Source organism: Canis lupus, chromosome 20 (assembly GCF_003254725.2).
Source record: "Canis lupus dingo isolate Sandy chromosome 20, ASM325472v2, whole genome shotgun sequence".
Classification (NCBI taxonomy): domain Eukaryota; kingdom Metazoa; phylum Chordata; class Mammalia; order Carnivora; family Canidae; genus Canis; species Canis lupus.
In genome coordinates, this window is record NC_064262.1 from 8,183,132 (window position 1) to 8,203,079 (window position 19,948).

At 46.7% G+C, this 19,948-nt stretch overlaps 1 protein-coding gene across 14 annotated transcripts in view; it reads left to right on the forward strand.

Annotated features, from left to right (window-relative positions):
* The window catches only part of ATP2B2 (ATPase plasma membrane Ca2+ transporting 2), a 371,080-nt gene that overhangs the window by 320,809 nt on the left and 30,323 nt on the right, over window positions 1-19,948 (forward strand). For all 14 annotated transcript variants that reach the window (XM_049098570.1, XM_025449826.3, XM_049098562.1 and 11 more), the window contains 4 exons: window positions 669-883; window positions 4,693-4,935; window positions 17,646-17,887; window positions 19,032-19,266. In XM_049098570.1, the coding sequence (XP_048954527.1) occupies window positions 669-883; window positions 4,693-4,935; window positions 17,646-17,887; window positions 19,032-19,266 (935 nt within the window). The remainder of the gene's footprint in view (window positions 1-668; window positions 884-4,692; window positions 4,936-17,645; window positions 17,888-19,031; window positions 19,267-19,948) is intronic.

The following is a 19,948-nucleotide window of genomic DNA, read 5'->3' on the forward strand; positions in this document are numbered from 1 at the left end:
AATGTCCCCAGGTCCATCCATGTCGTTGCAAATGGCAGGATTTCCTTCTTTTTTAAGGCTGAGTCCTATCCATTGCATGTATATACCACATTTTCCTCATCCATCTGTCCGTCGATGGATATTTCCTTGGTTTTCTTATCTTCAGCCCGCGTCACTTTCTGTCACGTCGTCCTGAAGTTTTTCTCCACAGCATCATCCCTGTCTAAGTGATCTTGTCTGTGTGCTTGCTGTTTCTTGTCTGCTTCCTCCTCTGGAGTCTCAGCTTCCCCAGGGCAGGGACTCTGTCCTCTCTAGTGCTGTGTCCATCATTCCCGAGTTAGGAGCTACTAAATGGTACCAACATTATCGTGTGGGAGAACTATGTAAGCAGTTCACATGGTCTCAGCACACATTTCGTGAGTATCTCCAAGGTGTCTCAGGCACTGTGCTAGGCACTATGCACACATCGCAACCAGTCCTTACAAAACCGCGTAAGATAAACGTGCATCCCCATGGCACAGACGAGGAGACTGAAGCTCTGTGAAGATCAAGGACTTCCCCAGGCCACAGAGCAAGCAGAGGTGTGAGCTAGGGTCCACCTGGCCAAGTGTTTTGTCTGCATCTCACTTCCCAGGGCCCCCGCCCCCCTGGAAAGCCCCTGAGCAGGTCTCCCCCCACCCCTGTTACAGGTCTGGTGATGTCGGCCATCACAGTCATCATCCTGGTGCTCTACTTCACTGTGGACACCTTTGTGGTCAACAAGAAGCCGTGGCTACCCGAGTGCACACCCGTCTATGTGCAGTACTTCGTCAAGTTCTTCATCATCGGCGTGACGGTGCTGGTGGTCGCCGTGCCCGAGGGGCTCCCTCTGGCTGTCACCATCTCACTGGCCTACTCGGTGAAGGTGAGGAGGAGAGGATCAGAGGGTGCAGCTGGGACTGGCTCCCCCCAGCAGGGGCTCTGTGGGGTGGCCTGTGGGTTAAGTGCTGGGACCGGGAGAATAGCTAAGAAGAAGGAAGGGGCATGTTGGAAGCTGGGAGAGGAAACATATGCAGAAATCCAAAGCCAAGGAGTCCGGGGCCTGCGGCAACCCAGAGAGCCACCTCTCGGCTGCAGGGACAATCATCATTCCCCCCAGCCCTCTGTTGCCAATTCTTCACATTTCTTCCAGAGAAGCCAGAAACCTGGACTTAATATAAACTCTTGATTTTTAAACATTGATCATCAATTCCACTTAAAAAAAAACAAAAACAAAAACATATAAAGCAGATATCACTATGCAGGTACAAACCCATCCCCATCCCACCCACCAAATGTGAGTAGAAAGAAGCCTGTGGTCAAAGCCCTGTGGAAGCCATGGTGCTTCAACAACTAATCTCAGAGGTTGCTCCCTAAAGTTAAGAAGAAATAAGCTTAGGGACGCCTGGGTGGCTCAGTGGTTGAGCATCTGCCTTTGGCTCAGGTCGTGATCTGAAGTCTTGGGATTAAGTCCCCACATCAGGCTCCCCACAGGGGAGCTTCTCTCTCTGCCTCTGTCTTTGCCTCTCTCTCTCTCTCTGTCTCTCATGAATAAATAAATAAAATCCTCAAAAGAATAAATAAATAAATAAATAAATAAATAAATAAATAAATAAATAAGTAAATAAGTAAATAAGTAAATAAGTAAATAATAAGTAAATAAGTAAATAAATAAAATAAAAGCAATTTAATGAAGGGTGGTAGCCCATGAAATCTGACTGTGGACGCTTGGGTCTATGAGGGGGTGGTATTCCTAGTGCTCCCCAGAGGGCAGAGCCTCCAGTTCCTGGGCCATCCATAGAGCCGGAACACTGGGCTGAGCATCTCAATAGGTGCTTCAGGCTTGGCTCACATCATGGCCTCATTCTCTTCCCTTGGCCCCATGGTTTTCCCACCTTAGAGGGCAGGGCTCTGTGCTCCTGGTCCCCAGAGCCCCTGATACCAGTATGTCCCTGCAAGGACGGAGGCCTGGGCATGTTTCTAGACAAGTCGTTGGCTCCGAGACGTTGGCAGAGCTGCCCGAGGGCACGGCAAGCATCAGTTTCCAAACTGGAATTTGGACTGGGCTCACCGATGTAATTTCATACAGAAAAGAGATCTCTAGGCAAGTGCCAGAAAGTGGCAGCTCTGGGTAAAGGATATGGCCCTTATCATCTGCTTGTTTTAGGGTTCTTGAAGAAACTCCATCCCACAAACCAAAGCCCAAGCAGGTCACAACACAATGCAGCTTGGGGGCCCTAGAGCCCAGAGATGGAGATTCTCACACAGCCATGAGTTGGGACCCCCACGGCCACCCAGCTGAGCTCATGGTGTCTTGAAAGTCACACAGAAGTAGCTGGGGGGATCATGTAGAGATCTTTTTAGGCCTTTCCACCTTCTGCAGTTTGCATCTCTGGCACCTCGTGCCTTCAGCTGTCTTAGGTAGTGTTACTTATACAGTCACTTGATAAACTTAGTACAGCACCCCAACCCGGGAGAGGCAAACTCTTCCCTTTCTGAGCCTAGCGTACCTACCCCGGGAGCCACCATCAAAACAGAGATGATACTCAGAGACACAATGTGAGCCATATGTGTTATTTTAAATTTCCTAGTAGTCATGTTAAAAAGAAAATAAAAAGAAACAGATGACATTAATTTTAATAATATAATTTACCTATTATGTCCAAATTATTAGCAACATGTAATCAATATAAAAATCACTAGTGAGATATTTTACATTTCTTTTTTCATAACAAGTCTTCAGAATCTGGCACATATTTTACACATACATTTCATGTCAGACCAGCCACTTTACCAGTGCTCAGTAACCACCCTTATATTCTTAAGCCTAACAGATGAACACTCTTCTGAGAGTACAGATGGGCAGAGACCCAGTGGAATGATCTAGGCTGTGAAATTAAACAGAGCTGGGCTTTGGTCTCAGCTTTACCCTTCATTAGGTGTGTGATCCTGGTCAAATCACCTGACCATGGCTTTTTCAATTGCCAAAGTGGATGACCACAATCCTCAAAGATTTCACAGGCCTCTTGTCACATAAGACAAGAAAATAAGCTTGGAAGAATTTTGCAAACCACAAAGTGTGTTGCAGATTGCTATTGCTCATCTGTTCAACATACATTAAGTGTTCCTGTTATCACAGGTTATAATAAGAGAGATCTGCAATAGCATATAATTCTACCACTACTCATTTCTTAGTAATATGAACTGCTATTCAAATTATTTTAATTTCACTCTTTTTTTGCCCTTTTTATAAAGAATTGTTATAATGAGGAGCAAGAATAAAGGAAATCAGATTCCTAGGAACAGACTAGAACTATGCCTAATTCAGCCACTAGCAACTTTTCATGTCCCTCCTTGCCAGATAGGGTCACTGTGTCAGCAGGGCCTGTATTAAGAGTGGCAGTTCCTTGAGAATTACATCATTTGCATGACTTGCTTGAGAACCTCAAAGAAGCTAGGAGTGGAGCTGGAAAGACAGAGAGGAAGGCAAATACAAGAAAATTCATAATCATATGTTTGGTAGGATTTCATTTTTGTTATAGATTTAAAAAAAGATGTTAGTATGTAAGCTGTCCCCATTCTGGGTGATGGCATTATGGCTGATTTGTTTTCTTTTTTGTATATCTATATTGAAAAGAAATTTGTGATTTGTATTATATGAGGTATAATATGTATTCAAATCAAAAAAAATAGAATCTATAGATTTTTTTAGAATCTATAGATTGTTTTAAAAGAAGTCAATAAAAATCTCCTGTAATTCTACTACCCAGAAATAATGACACTAATGTTTTGACGTTTTTCCAGATACTGTCCTATGTCTATAAACACATATATCTATCCTAAATTTATTTCTTTTTGGTGGGACCAAAACGACATTGAAAACCAGGCACCAGGGTGGCTTAGTAGGTTGAGCATCTGCCTTTGGCTGAGGGTGTGATCCCAGGGTCCTGGGATCAAGCCCCACATCAGGCTCCCTGCAGAGAGCCTGCTTCTCCCTCTGCCTATGTCTCTGCCTCTTTCTCTGTGTCTCTCATGAATAAATAAATAAAATCTTTTTAAAAAGGGAAGGAAAGGAAAGGAAAGGAAAGGAAAGGAAAGGAAAGGAAAGGAAAGGAAAGGAAAGGAAAGGAAAGGAAGAAAGAGAAAGAGAAAGAAAGAGAAAGAGAAAGAGAGAAAGAGAAAGAGAAAGAGAAAGAAAGAAAGAAAGAAAGAAAGAAAGAAAGAAAGAAAGAAAGAAAGAAAGAAGAAAGAAGAAAGACCAGGCACCAGCAAAAGATGGTACATTTTAGAAAAACCCATAACCAGATAAGGAATGGTGATTTCTGTTAGGGTGTAAGAGAAAAATATTTGAGGTCACTGTTAAGGACCCAATCTTAATTTGTCACCCTTCTCCCTATTTTTTCCATAAGGAATACAGATTACTTCTGTAATCTAAATTAATAAAGTCAATTAATCAAATCTTTTAAGTGGTTCAAATAATGAAAGCACAGGAAAAGACTGCACACACAAGGAGCCCCGATGTCTGAGGCCACAGCAACCCATGTCCTTTCCACATGTGGGAACCCCAGGAGCAGACTGCAGCAGCTCTGCCCCACTTACTGCCTGCTTCCCCAGTGCCCCACCCTCACCCCCTGGATCCCTGGCCTCCCAGCACCCTCTCCTCACTGTCACCCTCTCACCTACCCCTTCCCCCAGAAAATGATGAAAGACAACAACCTGGTACGCCACCTGGACGCCTGTGAGACCATGGGCAATGCCACCGCCATCTGCTCAGACAAGACAGGCACACTGACCACCAATCGCATGACAGTCGTGCAGGCCTATGTTGGCGATGTCCACTACAAGGAGATCCCTGACCCCAGCTCCATCAATGCTAAGACCATGGAGCTGCTCGTCAACGCCATTGCCATCAACAGCGCCTACACCACCAAGATTCTGGTGAGTGGTGCAGCCTCTGCCAGAGGGAACAACATCCATGGGGTGACACACAGGTAACCGGGCAGATTGAGTGACATGATTCAGATATGTTTGAATCCTGCTGATGTATTTTGGGGTGGTTGTATAGTAAGCAACTTGTTTCTCTTTGATTTAGCAATGATGTTTATATGGAAAAAAAAATGTTAATTCTGTTCGTTTAGATCCTGTCATTAATCCCCTTCCCAAAAATCCACTTTTTATTAGTTGCCTTTTGCTACATAATTACAGTAGTCCCTCTTGTCTGCACTTTCAATCACCTGTAGTCAACCTCAGTCCCGTAGCAGATGACCCTCCTTCTGAAACAACGTCAGAAGGTGGAGAGTAGTCTAGTGCTATGGCACACACTGTATCATTCCCCTCCCTGCATCTCATTACATAGGCATTTTATCATCTCACATAAGCACAAGAGAGGGACAACATTCACATAACTTTTATTACAGTGTATTGTAATAATCATTCTGTTTTATTATCAGTTATTAATCAGTTGTTAATCTCTTACTATGCCTAATTTATAAATTAAATGTTATCATGGATATGCATATCTAGGAAAAAACATAGTATACATAGGGTTTGGTACTACCCACAGCTTTGGACAACCCCTTGGGGGTGTTGAATTGTATCCCCTGAGAGTAAGCAGCAAGTACTGTACTCCAAAACTTGGCAGCTCAAAACCAAACTGTGTATTTAGCTCACAATTCTGTGAGTCGGCCCTTCAGGCTGGGCTCAGCTGGGTGGTTCTTCGGTTCTCAGTGGGATTCCCTAATGCATCTGCACCTGTGGTGGCTCAAGGGGACAGCTCTGCTGACCTCAGCAGCAACGTAGGCTGGTCTGGGATGTCCTCAGCTGGGATGGTTCACCTTGGCTTTGCATGGTCCCACCTCTTCCAGCAGGCTAGTCTGGGCTTGCTCACATTGTCATTTTGCTGCTACATTTAGCCAAATGCATTTAGGCTGCATTGGTCACTGCAAGCCAAGAGGCCTATGCAGATTTGGGAATGGGGAAATAGACTCCGTCTCTTGATGGTAGGAGGTACAAGATCCCATTGCAAAAGGCATTGATTTAGAGAGAGAACTAATTGTGGCCATTTTCACAAATGACCTACCACCAATGATGTTGTTATTGTTAGTAATAGTAGGAGTATCACAAGTTTCAATAAGAAAAATTCTCATATTCCTGTCTCAGCTAAGCTGCAGTAGACTCATGCTATAATCCCTGTTTGGTTTAGAAGCACAGACGGCCTTTTTGTAATTAACCAGCACTTGGATGAAGAGAAACACAGAATTGCCCATCCAGAGGTCAGTTGGCATCCAGATGTAGGACATTTCTGTAGTGGGAGCAGCTGGGTGAGCAGCTGGGCTTTTTTGCTTACCTCCCAAATGTGCCCTAGCCCTGACCTCTCCCTTCTGCCCCCAAGGCAGCTTGAAGCATCACTGTCAGGTTGGGTTGTGGGAACTGCTGGCAGTTTTATCCAAATGGGAAGGAGAGCATGACTCATCAGTGAGGGGCTGAGGGCTGGCGGGAGAAGGGGGAGGAGGCAGCTTCTGCCTCCAGACACTGGGGTTGCAAGAACTGCACTGTCCAGGGCTGAGCAGCTGCCCAAATCACCCCGGAGCTGCAGGCTGAGGGAGGCACACGGAGGAAAGGGGAAAGTAGGTCAGGAAGACGCATGCACACGGGTAATAGAGAACCCTGGGGTTCGTCAGAAATGACGATGTTTTGTCTTCTTCCCAACCCGCCCCTATGCCTGTCCCAATTTGGGAATCAAGGGAGATCAGCAATGTTTGATTCTGTTCCCCAGGCCTTCCTAAAATAACTGAGATTCTGTTAATGATCTTGTCCTGCAGATGTGGCAAAGAGGGGAACAGGGCAACTCCCAGAGCTGGCTTCGGGCAATGGGGCAGCCTCGGGGCAGAGCCCTGTGAGGTGGGTTTGGATTGAGATGTAGATTATATAATCACAGTAAAAAGCAGTTCTGGGATCTGCCAGGAGAGCTGAGGAAACATCTCAATTAGGCAGTGTTGCATAGCACCAGCCTCAAAGCTAAAATCTCATTTCTGGATGTTGGTTGTGTCCACGTGGCTTAAGGGACAGGGGTCAGCTAGTCTACCTGGGGAGGTGTATCTGCTGAGACTGGAGAGGGGTCAGGGCCCAGGAATTGGGATCCTTGGTTTGTAATCAGGCTAAGTCACTTACCTCTCAGGCACCAGGGTCCCGTGATCCTAGGACTCCTGTGTCTCTTCTTTCTGGGTCTCTCCTGCAAGCCCCTTGGCCACATGGTTCTCCTTGCTGGGGGTGATGGTCATCAGCATAGAAAGAACAACAGAGTCCCCCGGTATGATGGGATAGTTGTTAAAGCTCATACTGTGGAGCCGGACAACCTGGATTCAAATCCCTCTATAGCTATATGAGTGCAAACAAGTTACTTAACCTCTCTGTGCCTCAGCTTCCTGGTGAAAATGATAGGATAGGATTATTGTGAGGGTGAAATGAGTTAGTAAGTGCAAAGTGCTTCACACAATGCCTGGCTCATATTCAGCACCAAGTATGGTTAGTGTTGTCATTATTCAGCAATATAATCATCTTTTGAAAAGGGATTCCATCTGTAGCAATGCAGAGGCTAACAGTCAATAGCAGAAGCAAAGGGTCTTACCCAAATTCACACATCCAACTAGTGGCAAAGCCAACTCATAGATACTCCAAAGCCAGCTGTTGAGTAGGGTGTCCAGACCAGGTTCTCAGTCACTGAAACCAGTCCTACAACATCGTTAGCATAAGGTGGCCTTGGGAAGGCCTGGGGTCCAGAGAGTCAGGTTCACAGCCAGGCCTGCCAGCTATATAGGGCAAAAGGTCTCTGAGGGACTTTCCAGGCCCAGAGGACTCCTAAGAAGAGTCGGGGGCTGCTTGGTCCAGAGTAGGTCTAGCCAACCTCCAAACCAGGCTAGGAAATCTAGACTATAGGACTTTCTAAGCCACACAAGACAGGTAAAGGCATGCAGTGTCCTCCTCACACCACACTACCTGTCAGCTTTGTTCGAGAACTGAGCCTGACCTGGGAAATCAGACCTTGAACTGGGGCTATTTCCTCTCCATGAGGGCACTGACTCTTCCATGTCTTCTTATTCTCTGACATAGACAACGTGGGCTTTTTGAGAGTGAGAAACACATTTGAGTCATCTCTGTTCCCTCAGGCATAGCTCTTGGGAAGTACTGGTTGGGTGGGTGAAGTAAGTGAATTGATTTGGTGAATAAATGTTTAAATAGATAATCAATGAGATAAAGGTAGGTAGGAAGACGGATGGATGGGTGGGTAGGTGATAGCTGGGTAGATGGTTGAATGGATGTGTGGATGAGTGGTTAAATATGTGGGCAGTAGATGGGTGAATATGAAATAATAAGATGCTCAGGAAAGGACTATCTCTATGTTCTACCTTCCTGTTCTTGTGGCAGCAAGAGGCAGGTGTCGGCCTCGTCTCTGGTCCCATGGCCAATACCAGTGCTCAGTCCGTTCCTCCAGCATACTGAGCTGATCTCTTCTGCAGCTACCCCAGCTTTCTAGTTTACACTGACTGAGACCTCCCAATTAGCTAGCACTTTTCATTCTTTAAAAATCAAAAACAAACAAACAAACAAAAACCTACCCGAGTATTTGCAAGGAAAGGTTGTGCGGATGTCATCTACATGAATTCACACACCTTAGAGACCCTCTGGTCCAGCCTCCTCCCTTTAACCTGCGACCCAGAAATAGGAAAGGACTCGTGTTCGGTCACCCTGTGGGCTACTGAAGCTGGAATCCAGATGTCCCAACACCCACTTCAAGAAGCAATGAGGTTTGGCTCTGAAGTCAAACAAACCAAGGTTCAAACCTTATCTCCAGCACTTACCACCTGTGTGAACCTGAGCAAGTTACTTAACCTCTTTGAGCTTCTGTTTTCCAATCTGCAAATCTGTAAAGTGCATGTATAATTAATCCTAATTGCCGACATTCACTTAGTCAGGCTCATTGCTAAGTGCTTACCCCACGTACCCCTTGTACAACAACCCCATCACATCTCTAATTCATAGATTGGACCCTGAAGCTGGGAGAAGTGAAAAACCGTGCTTGGAGTTCCAGAGTAGATAAGAGCCAGGATGAGAACCCAGGTCTGTCCAACCCAGAGCCCACTACAGCTCACCACCTCTTCCTGCCCAACTCATGCAGCTGCACCTTTGCCTGAAGGCAGCTTCAGGGCTTCTATGAAGGTCAGATGATAAAATATGTGTGGAGCTCCCGGCACAGTACCTGACATGTAGCAAGTGCTCAGACTGCATTAATTATTACTCTTATTACTTCTATTATTATTTCTGAGCTTTATCCTCTGTAGTTTATTTTGCTGGTCATTGTCTTGTTTGACCTTCCACATCCCTGCCAGGGAATTGAGGCAAATATGACTGTGTCCATCTTACAGCTAAAAACACTGAGCTGCAGAAACATCAAATCACCTGCCCAAGATTGCTCCTGACCACCAAGTGGCACAGTTGAACCCAGAAACTTTTGGAGTTCACCATGGAAGCAAGGGCACAAGGTCATTCCAGGCAAGGGCACAACACTGCCAAGGCCCAGAGACCTGAAGATCCATGACTCGTTCAGATGATCTGTGGCCTGAGCATTTCTCTGGGGCTGGAATGACAAGAGTCAAGACCAGGGGTTGTAGAGGGGCAGCTAGGTGGCATCCAATAAACCCTTGAAAGGATTCTGTTCATGGCACTCAGAAAAACTACCCCAGGCAGGGGTGGAGAGTGGTGTGAGGCTAAGGCTGCTGGTAGGGATGCCAGGAAAAGTGGTCCAGAAAGGTCCTCCCAGAGGGCCAGCCTCAACCCTATACCCCATCACTTCTGAGGATGGCAAGCTTTCTTCTTTCCCATCTTATTTCTGATCATTAGGAACTAAACTTGCCCTCCAGGAGAAGCTGTGTGAATCATCCCTGAGTCAGAAATTGCTCCCCTGTCTCAGAAATCCTGGCACACCCTCAGATTTCCTTTGTTGTCTCCGACCCTTTGAACATCAAAACTTCTACTAGCTTCTTTCCATCGCCCTCAGAACCACATCTGAGCTTTAAGATGGAAATACCTCCTTCCTCAGACTTTTGAGGCCTTGTGCTTTCTTGGGAAAATATTCTCCTTGGCCAACTATGTACATTCTGTGACATAGTTGGGTGCTGAAACCACCCAAGCAGATCTTAATTTTATATTTTATGAGACCTCTTTGAAAGTAGGTTGATACTGCAGTTAACATTTGAATTATTAAGCTTTAAGATGGAAATACCTCCTTCCTCAGACTTTTGAGGCCTTGTGCTTTCTTGGGAAAATATTCTCCTTGGCCAACTATGTATGTTCTACTGAAACCACCCAAGCATATCTTAATTTTATATTTTATGAGACCTCTTTGAAAGTAGGTTGATACTGCAGTTAACATTTGAATTATTAAGCTGAGGATGGGGACTTGTGGAGCGGAATTGCTGGAAGTTTATGGTATATTTCTGAATGTATAAACTGTCGAGAGAAAAACAAATCTCCCTAGTGCCCTCTGAAGTGGTTCAGGAGGAAAGAGCAAAAAAGGTTTTCCTGGCAGGCTGGTCTTCCTAAATAAATAAGCCACACTTCACCTAATTAGAAACCCCAGGTCCTCAGTGTACCCCATTCCTAAGCTGAGGTGGCTGTGATGCTGCCTTACCCCAGAGAGCCCCAGTAACCCTCAAAGGCAGGAAGGAGCTGCTTAAATGTATTTCCCATAAGTCTTAGAACTTGAGGGACTCCAGGAAGCAGAGAGCCAACCTTTGAACTCAGATCTCCTGGCTCCAAACCCAGGGCTCCATTGAATATTCCAATATTCCAATGAGCCTTAAAGTCCCCAAGTCAAGCCACACTCTGAGAGTGGGTTCTGGCCAAGCCAGGGGTGCCATGCCAAAAGGTGCAGGAATACTCTGGAGGTGACTTTGCAGGATGCTAAGATGGGGAAGTGGGGTGGGCTGTAGTTCTGATATGTGAAATGGCAAGGGCCTATGTGTTGAATTCAACAACTGTTTTGGTTGTTTTGTTTTGTTTTTGCAAACTCATCTCTGAGAGAAGAGCTTAAAGCAAATAATCCCAAATAGGGAACTTGGATTTTTAACAGAGCTATTAATCCCTACATCATACCTTGACACCCTGCATTGGGCATGTACACACACACCACACACATACACCATACTCACACACCACACACACACAACTGCTCATGCAGACACACACAACTGCATATACACACACACCATACACATACAATTGCACACACCACACACACATACACATACCACACCACACACAGACCATGCATATATATACACATCTACACACATACACACACTACACACATACACTGCACTCACACTCCACACACACAACCGCCTATGCACACACACACAACTGCATATACACACACCATACACATCCAAGTGCATACACCACACACATACACATACCACATCACACACACCATGCACACATATACATACATCTACATGCATGCATATACCACACACGTACATGGCACTCACATACCAGACACATACACCAAACAGACAACGGCATATACACACACTTAAAAATGTCACATAAAAACATTTCAAATGATTCATTTGATGTTACAGGTATTTTATTACTAAAGACCTCTGAAAGTCCCCCCAAACAACCCAACAACCATAGCATAGTAAACTGCAGCATCTGCAATATGATGATGTTTCTAGGAGTGCATTGGAAAACAACTTTCTGCTGAGTGGTCATCTCTGGTGGCCTAGCCTGGTCCTCCTCACCCCCGAAAGGCAGGCACTGGCAGGGAGCCACCATACACATACAATTGCACAGACCACACGCACACTACACTCATACACCTGCATACACACCACACACATACAACTGCATACACTTACCATACACATACCACTCCATATACCACACATATATACACACACACACACAATGCGCTGCTGAGCCTGGGAAGGTCCCTAAGGAGTCTGCTTTCCAGGAGTATATCTCCCCAGGGGGTCTCAACCTATCCTGCTCTGTTGTCCTAGGCAGTCACACTGACCTGCCTTCTCAGCCACTGGGGAAGATCTCATGGCTCTGCTACATCATGTTCCTCAGGAGGCCTAGCACTGAGAAGCTCCTGGGGAGGGAGACCTTTAGATCACAATTGTGGAGGCCAGAGTTCCGCCCCATCTGGCCTCCCATTGGCAACACCCTACACACACAAGCACAGAATTATTCATTTAGTCATTCCATATTCATTGGTTACCCCGTAGTAGGACACAAAGATAAGTGAGACAGACACATCCCACCCCCTACCCCCTTAAACTCTAAATCAATGGTCAACCAGTTCCCTAGTTAACCAAAGATCTCCAGTGCTGATGGAGTCAGGCAAGGCTATGGGGAGAGCCTGTGCTGTGGGCTCAGAGCTGAGAACACTAGGACCAAATCCTAGGTGGGCCATTTACTAGCAGCGTGACCTCATCTCTCTGGGCCTCCCCTGCACACAGCTGTGAAGTAAGAATACTCAGCTGGCCTCTCAGGGAACTGTGGGGGTACAACCAGACCATGCATGTGACAAGCCCAGGAAAGAAGGGGGCAGAGTTAACATTCAAATGGTGGCCAGTGCTACTGCTGTTAAGCTGGCTGGTGGTTCATCCGGTTTTCAGGGTGGTTCCCTGCCAGTGCCTGCCTTTGCGGGGTGAGGAGGACCAAGCTAGGCCACCAGAGACGACCACTCAGCAGAAAGTTGTTTTCCAATGCACTCCTAGAAACATCATCATATTGCAGATGCTGCAGTTTACTATGCTACAGTTGTTGGGTTGTTTGGGGGGACTTTCAGAGGTCTTTAGTAATAAAATACCTGTAACATCAAATGAATCATTTGAAATGTTTTTAAATGGCATTAAGTACATTCACATTGTGTGACCATCCCCACCATCCATCCCAGAATTTTTCATCTTTCCAAACTGAAACTCTGTCCCATCAGACACTAACTCCCCATTCCCTGCACCCCCCCCATGACCAGCCCCTGGTACCCATCATCCTACTTTCTATTTTTATGAATGTGGCTTTTCTAGGTACATGATACAGGTGGAATTATACAGTGTCTGTCCTTTTGTGACTGGTTTATTTCACTTATAATGCCATCAGGGTTTATCCATGTTGTCACATATGTTAGAATTTCCTTCCACTTTAAGGCTGGAAATATTCCTCACATGTATAGAACACACGTCCCTTTACCCATTCATTTGCCAATGGACATTTGGATTGTGCTCCCACCTCTTGACTTTTGTGAGTAATGCTGCAATGAGCATAGATATACAAATATCTTTTTAAGTTCCTGCTTCCAATTCTTTTGGGTATATACCCAGAAGTGGGATGCTGGATTATATGGTAATTCCATGTTTAATTTGTTGAGGAACCACCACACTATTCTCCACAGCAGCTGCACCATGTTACCTTCCCACCCACAGCACAAAGTGTAGTGATATCTTCACCCCCTCACCAATGCTTGTTTTCTGTTTTGCTTTTTATAATTATTTTTTAAAGATTTTATTTACTTATCTCAGAAAGAGTAAGCATGAGCAGGGGGAGAGTCAGAGGGAGAAGCAGCCTCCCCACTGGGCAGGGAGCCCAGTGCAGGTCTCAATCTCAGGACCCTGAGATCATGACCTGAGCCAAAAGCAGACACTCAACCAGGTGAGCCGCCCAGGCGCCCCTCTTTTGCTTTTTATAGTAGCCATCCTAATGAGTGTGAGGTGGTACAGGCTAGTTACCCCTTTTTTTAAAGTTGACTGTACACCCAGCATGGAGCCCAATTTGGGGAATGAACTCATGACCCTGAAATCAAGACCTGAGCTGAGATCAAGAGTTGGATGCTTAACCAACTGAGCCATACAGGCACCCCTAGCTGCGCTTGTTTCATCTTATTTTTGCAGATGTTATTTATAACTTGTGGCTCTTCTGATCATCATCATTCCTTGCTCTTCGCTCTATTTACCTCCAGCACCCCAAACAGGAACATGAACTGTCCTCTCAAAATTATGCCTGGTGGCTGCATCCCACGTTCCCAAAGGGCTAAGTACCTCACAGGGAAATGTGCTGGATGAAGCTCTGCACTGGGAGCGGAGGGGCCTGGGGACAGCCCCAGGCCTGCCCCTCCACAGGTCTGTGACCACGAACAAGTCACTTCCCTTCTGCTTGCTTCCTGTCCATTAAAACTGAAACAATACTGATGCCTTAATTCCCTTACAGAATCAGAGCCCTAGAGATAGAAAGGCTCTTGGAAAGTCTACAGCAATAGCAAAACCTCTGGGTTTGTCAAGATTAAAAAAAACAAAAACAAAAACAAAACAAAACAGAAGAGAATAGGGGCGGGCCCCTGCTTCTTAGTAATGCACGTAGGCAATCTCGGAGCTCAAGTTCATGGAAACAAATTGAATTACGTAGGAGGCAGCTCTGCCATTTGCAACCATGGATTGTTTGAAATCCTTTTAGAAGAAAATTAAAATATTTCACAGAGGATAATAAAATGCCGGGTATTCTGAAGGCATAACTGCTCAGCCCTCTTGTGCTAGTAAGTAATTAGGCATTTTTATTTAAGTCCTCCATGTTGTCATTTTCTTTCATTAATGGAAAGGGGAGAAAAACTATTGTGGAAAAGAAATAAAATTCTGGAAATCACCGGAAGGTTAATTATAAAAATGTAGGAAAAATTAAAAGTAAGTAAATAGGGATGCCTGGGTGGCTCAGTAGGTTGAGTGTCCAACCCTTGATTTCGGCTCAGGTCGTGATCTTGGGGTTGTGCTCAGTGGGGAGTCTGCGTAGGATTCTCTCTCTCTCCCTCACCTTCTGCCCCTCCCCCTGCATGTACACTTGCACTCTCACTCTAGTAAATAAACAAACTTTTTTTTAAAAAAATAGAAGTAAATAAATACATAGTTTCTTAAAGCACAACATAACACCATACTACAGAGACAAAGGGAAGTGCTTCAAATTTATTTTTGCAAACATGAGAAATGGGAAGCTGTACCAAAAGTTTCTTTGCTCCCAAATCTAATACCACCAAAGAACTCAGGAGTGGGGAGCCTTCCAAGGCCAGTGGTGCTGGAGACATAGTTCTGTATGGCATGGGAACAGGCCAGAGCTATGTCCAATCCCTGTCCTGTTGCCTACACAGCTGGTCTATGCCAGAATCTTCCTGACCCCATCTTCTGCCTGTCTGGGAAGTCCTTTTGAGCAGTATGATGGAAGCTGAGGGTGAGGATGCAGAGTTCTGGACAAGGCTGGTCTGAGACCCACAAAAAGCCACTAATAGAAGGGGGCTCTTGGGGGTTGGTAGCCCAGACATGTTTGTAGGTAGATATTCCTCTTCTAAATCTCTCTAGGGTTTGGGTTTATCTGCAGTGACTTTTGCCATTCCCAAAGCCACCTCCACCCGAGATGCTGCATTGTAATTTTATGCAAGGAGATGTGCACATGTGCGGGGGTACAGGTGGGACGTGAGTTCACCTGCCAATATGAACCTCCCACAACCTCCGGCTAATCCTGCCATTAGCTCATATGGAGGTGTCTTGTTCTTGCCTGTTAATCTGTGCCTCTCCCACCACTCTGGTCTGCATGGAACCATCCAGCCAACAATTAGTAAATGCCTACTGTGTACTGGGCTGATCCTGAGAACCTAGAGAGGAAAAGAATACAATAACTGTTTACTCAGAGGGGAGTAAGCAATATTCAAAGACCCAGAGATATTTGAGCTGGCACTTAAAAAAGCAAGGAGGAATTTGCCTGGCACGGAAGGAGGGAAGGAACAGCAGAGGCAAAAGCACAGAAGCATGAAACAGCTCACGTTCAAGCCATCACCAAGGAAGTGAGAGTTGCTAGAGCAGAGGTGGTCAGTGATTTCACTGGGACCCCAAGGGTGAGGGTGAGGTTGCGTTCATGCAGCCCAGCAGCTGGCAGAGGACCAAATCAGTGAGTGGAAAGAAGGAAAAGAGGAAAAGTAAACAGCGGCTTAGTCATAGAATGGAATCAATCGAGCAGTAAGAAAGAACTAGTGCCATAAACACAGGTGATTCTCAAAATGTACTTACATTTGAATAAACAAGGCTTAGAAGAATATTACAGTCTCCTTACATGGGGTTTTCAACATGCAAAGCAGCACTGCACATACACACATGCGTACATAAGGTTAAACTACTTGGAATCTACCATTTTGACTTACAAAAATAGCAGTTTCATGTGGCTGAACCTAAATTGAGATCACAAGGGACAGTCCATCCATAGCATGGACTACTATTCACCAAGGAAAAAGGACAAGCTATTGACACACACAACGACTTGCCTGGACCTTGAGGAGATTATGCCGAGTGAAAAGAAGCTAGTCTTCAAAGGTTTCACATACCATATGATTCCATTTATATAACAGGCTTGAAATGACAATGTAAAGATAGAGAACAGATTAGTGGTAGTCAGGACCTGGGAAGGGGTGGAAAAGAAGGTGACATCAAAAGGGTGGTGGGGACACCTGGGTGGCTCAGGGATTAAGCATCTGCCTTTGGCTCAGGTCATGATCCCAGGGTCCTGGGGTCGAGTCCCACATCAGTCTCCCCACAGGGAGCCTGCTTCTCCCTCTGCCTCTGCTTCTCTCTGTGTGTCTCTCATGAATAAATAAATAAAATCTTAAAAATAAAATAAGAGGGATGGCATAGGGATAGGATCCTTGTCATGGATCTCCTTGGTGATGGTCACAGGAATGCACACATGATGCCATTGCATAGAACTAAACACATACACACACACAAGTGCATGTAAAATTGGTGAACTCTGAGGAAGGTGGGTTTGATTACAGCAATGTCAGTATCTTGGCTGCGACGTTGTACTGTAGTCTTACACTGGTGAGCACTAGGGGAAACTGGATGAAGAGTGTATGCCATCTCTCTTTACTATTTCTTATTGCATGTGAATCTAGAGCTATCTCAAAATAAAAATTTAAAATACATACCAGGTAGGGGCACTTGGGTGGGTGGTTCAGTTGGCTAAGAACCCGACTCTTAGTTTCAGCTCAGGTCATGATCTCAGGGTCCTGGGATAGAGCCCTGCACCCAGCTCCACACTGGCCATAGAGCCTGCTTAAGATTCTCTATCTCCCTTTCCCTCTGTGCCTCCCCATTTCACACTCATACAAGTGCTCTCTCTCTCTGTCAAATAAATAAAATCTTAAAAAATATTTTTTTTAACAAATGGGGTAATAATACCACTTTTAAGATAGAGGTTCTTTCTGGGGCAAGAGATGGACTCTGCAGACAGGGAGGGATACATGGGGGGGGCACACCTGTATCTGCCATGTTCTCCTCAAGAAAGAAAAATCTGAAGCAAACATGGCATCATGCTCAGGTTCTACAAAGCTGAATGGAGGGTACACAGGTGTTTCTTTTCTTATTCTCAATCCTGCTTGTATGTTTGAACAAGTTTATAATTTTTAAAAAGCTGACCTTGCTCCTTTCATCCAGAGCCAGGACTGGGTCCGGGCTGAAGAGGGCTGAGGGTGCAGGTGGTGGGACAGGGGGGCACACAGGGCTCACTGAGGAGGTGGGGGACACAGAGGCAACCCCGGCCTCTCTCCACAGCCCCCAGAGAAGGAGGGTGCCCTGCCTCGGCAGGTGGGCAACAAGACGGAGTGCGGCCTGCTGGGCTTCGTGCTGGACCTGAAGCAAGACTATGAGCCCGTGCGCAGCCAGATGCCGGAGGAGAAGCTGTACAAGGTGTACACCTTCAACTCCGTGCGCAAGTCCATGAGCACGGTCATCAAGCTGCCCGACGAGAGCTTCCGCATGTACAGCAAGGGCGCCTCTGAGATCGTGCTCAAGAAGTAAGAGGCGCCGGCGTGGGTGGGGGGCAGGGAGCAGGGGACCACAGCGTCGTGGGGACCACCACGTCGAGCGGGCTGTCCCGCAGGCTGGGCTGGAGGGCCGTCTGGCACCCTGGGGTGCAGGGAGGGGCCCCTGCCCAATGTCACGCTGGCAGGACCACCTCCGCGTGCTTTCTCCAGTTTCCCCTTTAAAATTTCTACAAAGAGCCCTCCCCCTACTCCTCCCTACATCACCGGATCATCAGGAAGTGCCACCTTGTCACTGTTAAAGCTCCCTTATTTCACTTCCCTCAGCGCAGAGTTGGTTGACTGTAGCGATGTTCATTGTTAGCTAGTGCTCTCTGGCCCCAGGTGCCAGAGATAAGCCTGGAGAGCTAGGCAAGTCACTCCCAGTCTCAGGACCTCAGTTTCCCCACTCATACCTTGAGGGGATTGGTGTAGCCCAGTGGTTCTCAACTCTGACTCCACATTGGAATCACCCCAGGAAGCTTTTAAAAAACCACTGATACAGGGCACCTGGGTGGCTCAGACCCTTAAGCATCTGACTCTTGATTTCAGCTCAGGTCATGATCTCAGGGTTATGAGATTGAGCCCTGCGTTGGGCTCTGCACTGGGCATGGAGCCTGTTCAAGATTCTCCTTCTGCCCCTGCGCCACTCCCTCTCTAAAAGAATATACTAAAAATCAATTGGAACCTCTGAGGTAGAGCTCACACGTGGGTTTTTATCTATTCTGTGTTCCCCCCAAGCCATTCTAATGTGCCAGTAAGGCCCAGAACCACTAGCCTAGGTTTCATGCCCTTTGAAAATCATTTTAGCTGTGAAACTATTTTTTCAGATTGAAATCTTGTGAATATAAGACAGATCAAAGTATATGTGATGTGCTCTTGCTGAATGGACTGGGGCAGATATTGCAAGAAGGCTGCCTGATTTCTTTTTGGCTGGTCCTGATTTCATTCCTGCCTGGGGCCCAGGGGCCTGGACCAGCCCTGAAGCATTGTGGGAGATGAACTGGACGGACCCTGGATGACCAACCACGGCCAGCTGGGCATCACTGGGGAGGGGGAGGTGAGCTCGAGCTGGTCAGAGGGAGGACCCTTGGGCCCTTGGCTGGACCTCACCTATCTCCCTCCCATTGGCTCCCAGGTGTTGCAAAATCCTCAACGGGGCAGGGGATCCCCGGGTCTTCCGGCCCCGTGACCGGGACGAGATGGTGAAGAAGGTGATCGAGCCCATGGCCTGCGATGGGCTCCGCACCATCTGTGTGGCCTACCGTGACTTCCCCAGCAGCCCTGAGCCCGACTGGGACAATGAGAATGACATCCTCAATGACCTAACCTGCATCTGCGTGGTGGGCATCGAGGACCCTGTGCGGCCCGAGGTAAGCCGCCTCCCAGCAGGCTTGGAGAGGCTGGGATCCCAGCTTGCTAACTAGCTAGCATAAGTTGCCTCACCTCTCTGAGCCTGTTTCCCTGTAGTGTCCACAGGGTTTTCTCCTTACCTAAGCATTCAGATTCATAAGACCAACGTAGGCCGCACTTGGCATTGATCTGCTCAGGACATGGGGTAGCGCCCCACACCCTGCCAGTAGGTGCTGCTTTGCCATGGGGGCAGTTCATCCACCCAACCATCCAGAAACCCCCGAAGGGACAAGCATAGGGTCTCCCCTGCCTTAGAAGCCTCCTGCCCCCAGGAGTCAAGATCTCCTATAACACAGCCATAGGCCTGGATTCCAGGATCCCCACAAAGGAGACACCCAGAAACAAAGGCCACCAGTATTCAGGAAAACCCCAAGTTAGGATTCTGTCCATTAAGACCCAGTTTCCCAATCAGTTAACCCTGGTAGGCTCGCACAGCGACATAGCCGACAGTCTCCCTTTATCAGGTTTCCAGGGGCACAGAGCTAGAAAGTCAACCCAAGGTCAGATTCTCAAGCAGAAGAGAAGGGGATGACAGCACCCCTCCCTGTAAGGACCCAGGAAGATGATGTAGTAAGTGCACCTACTGTGTGCTCGGCCCCCATAGGTCTTCAGCCTCCTTTCGCTGCATCTGCACCTGGTGGG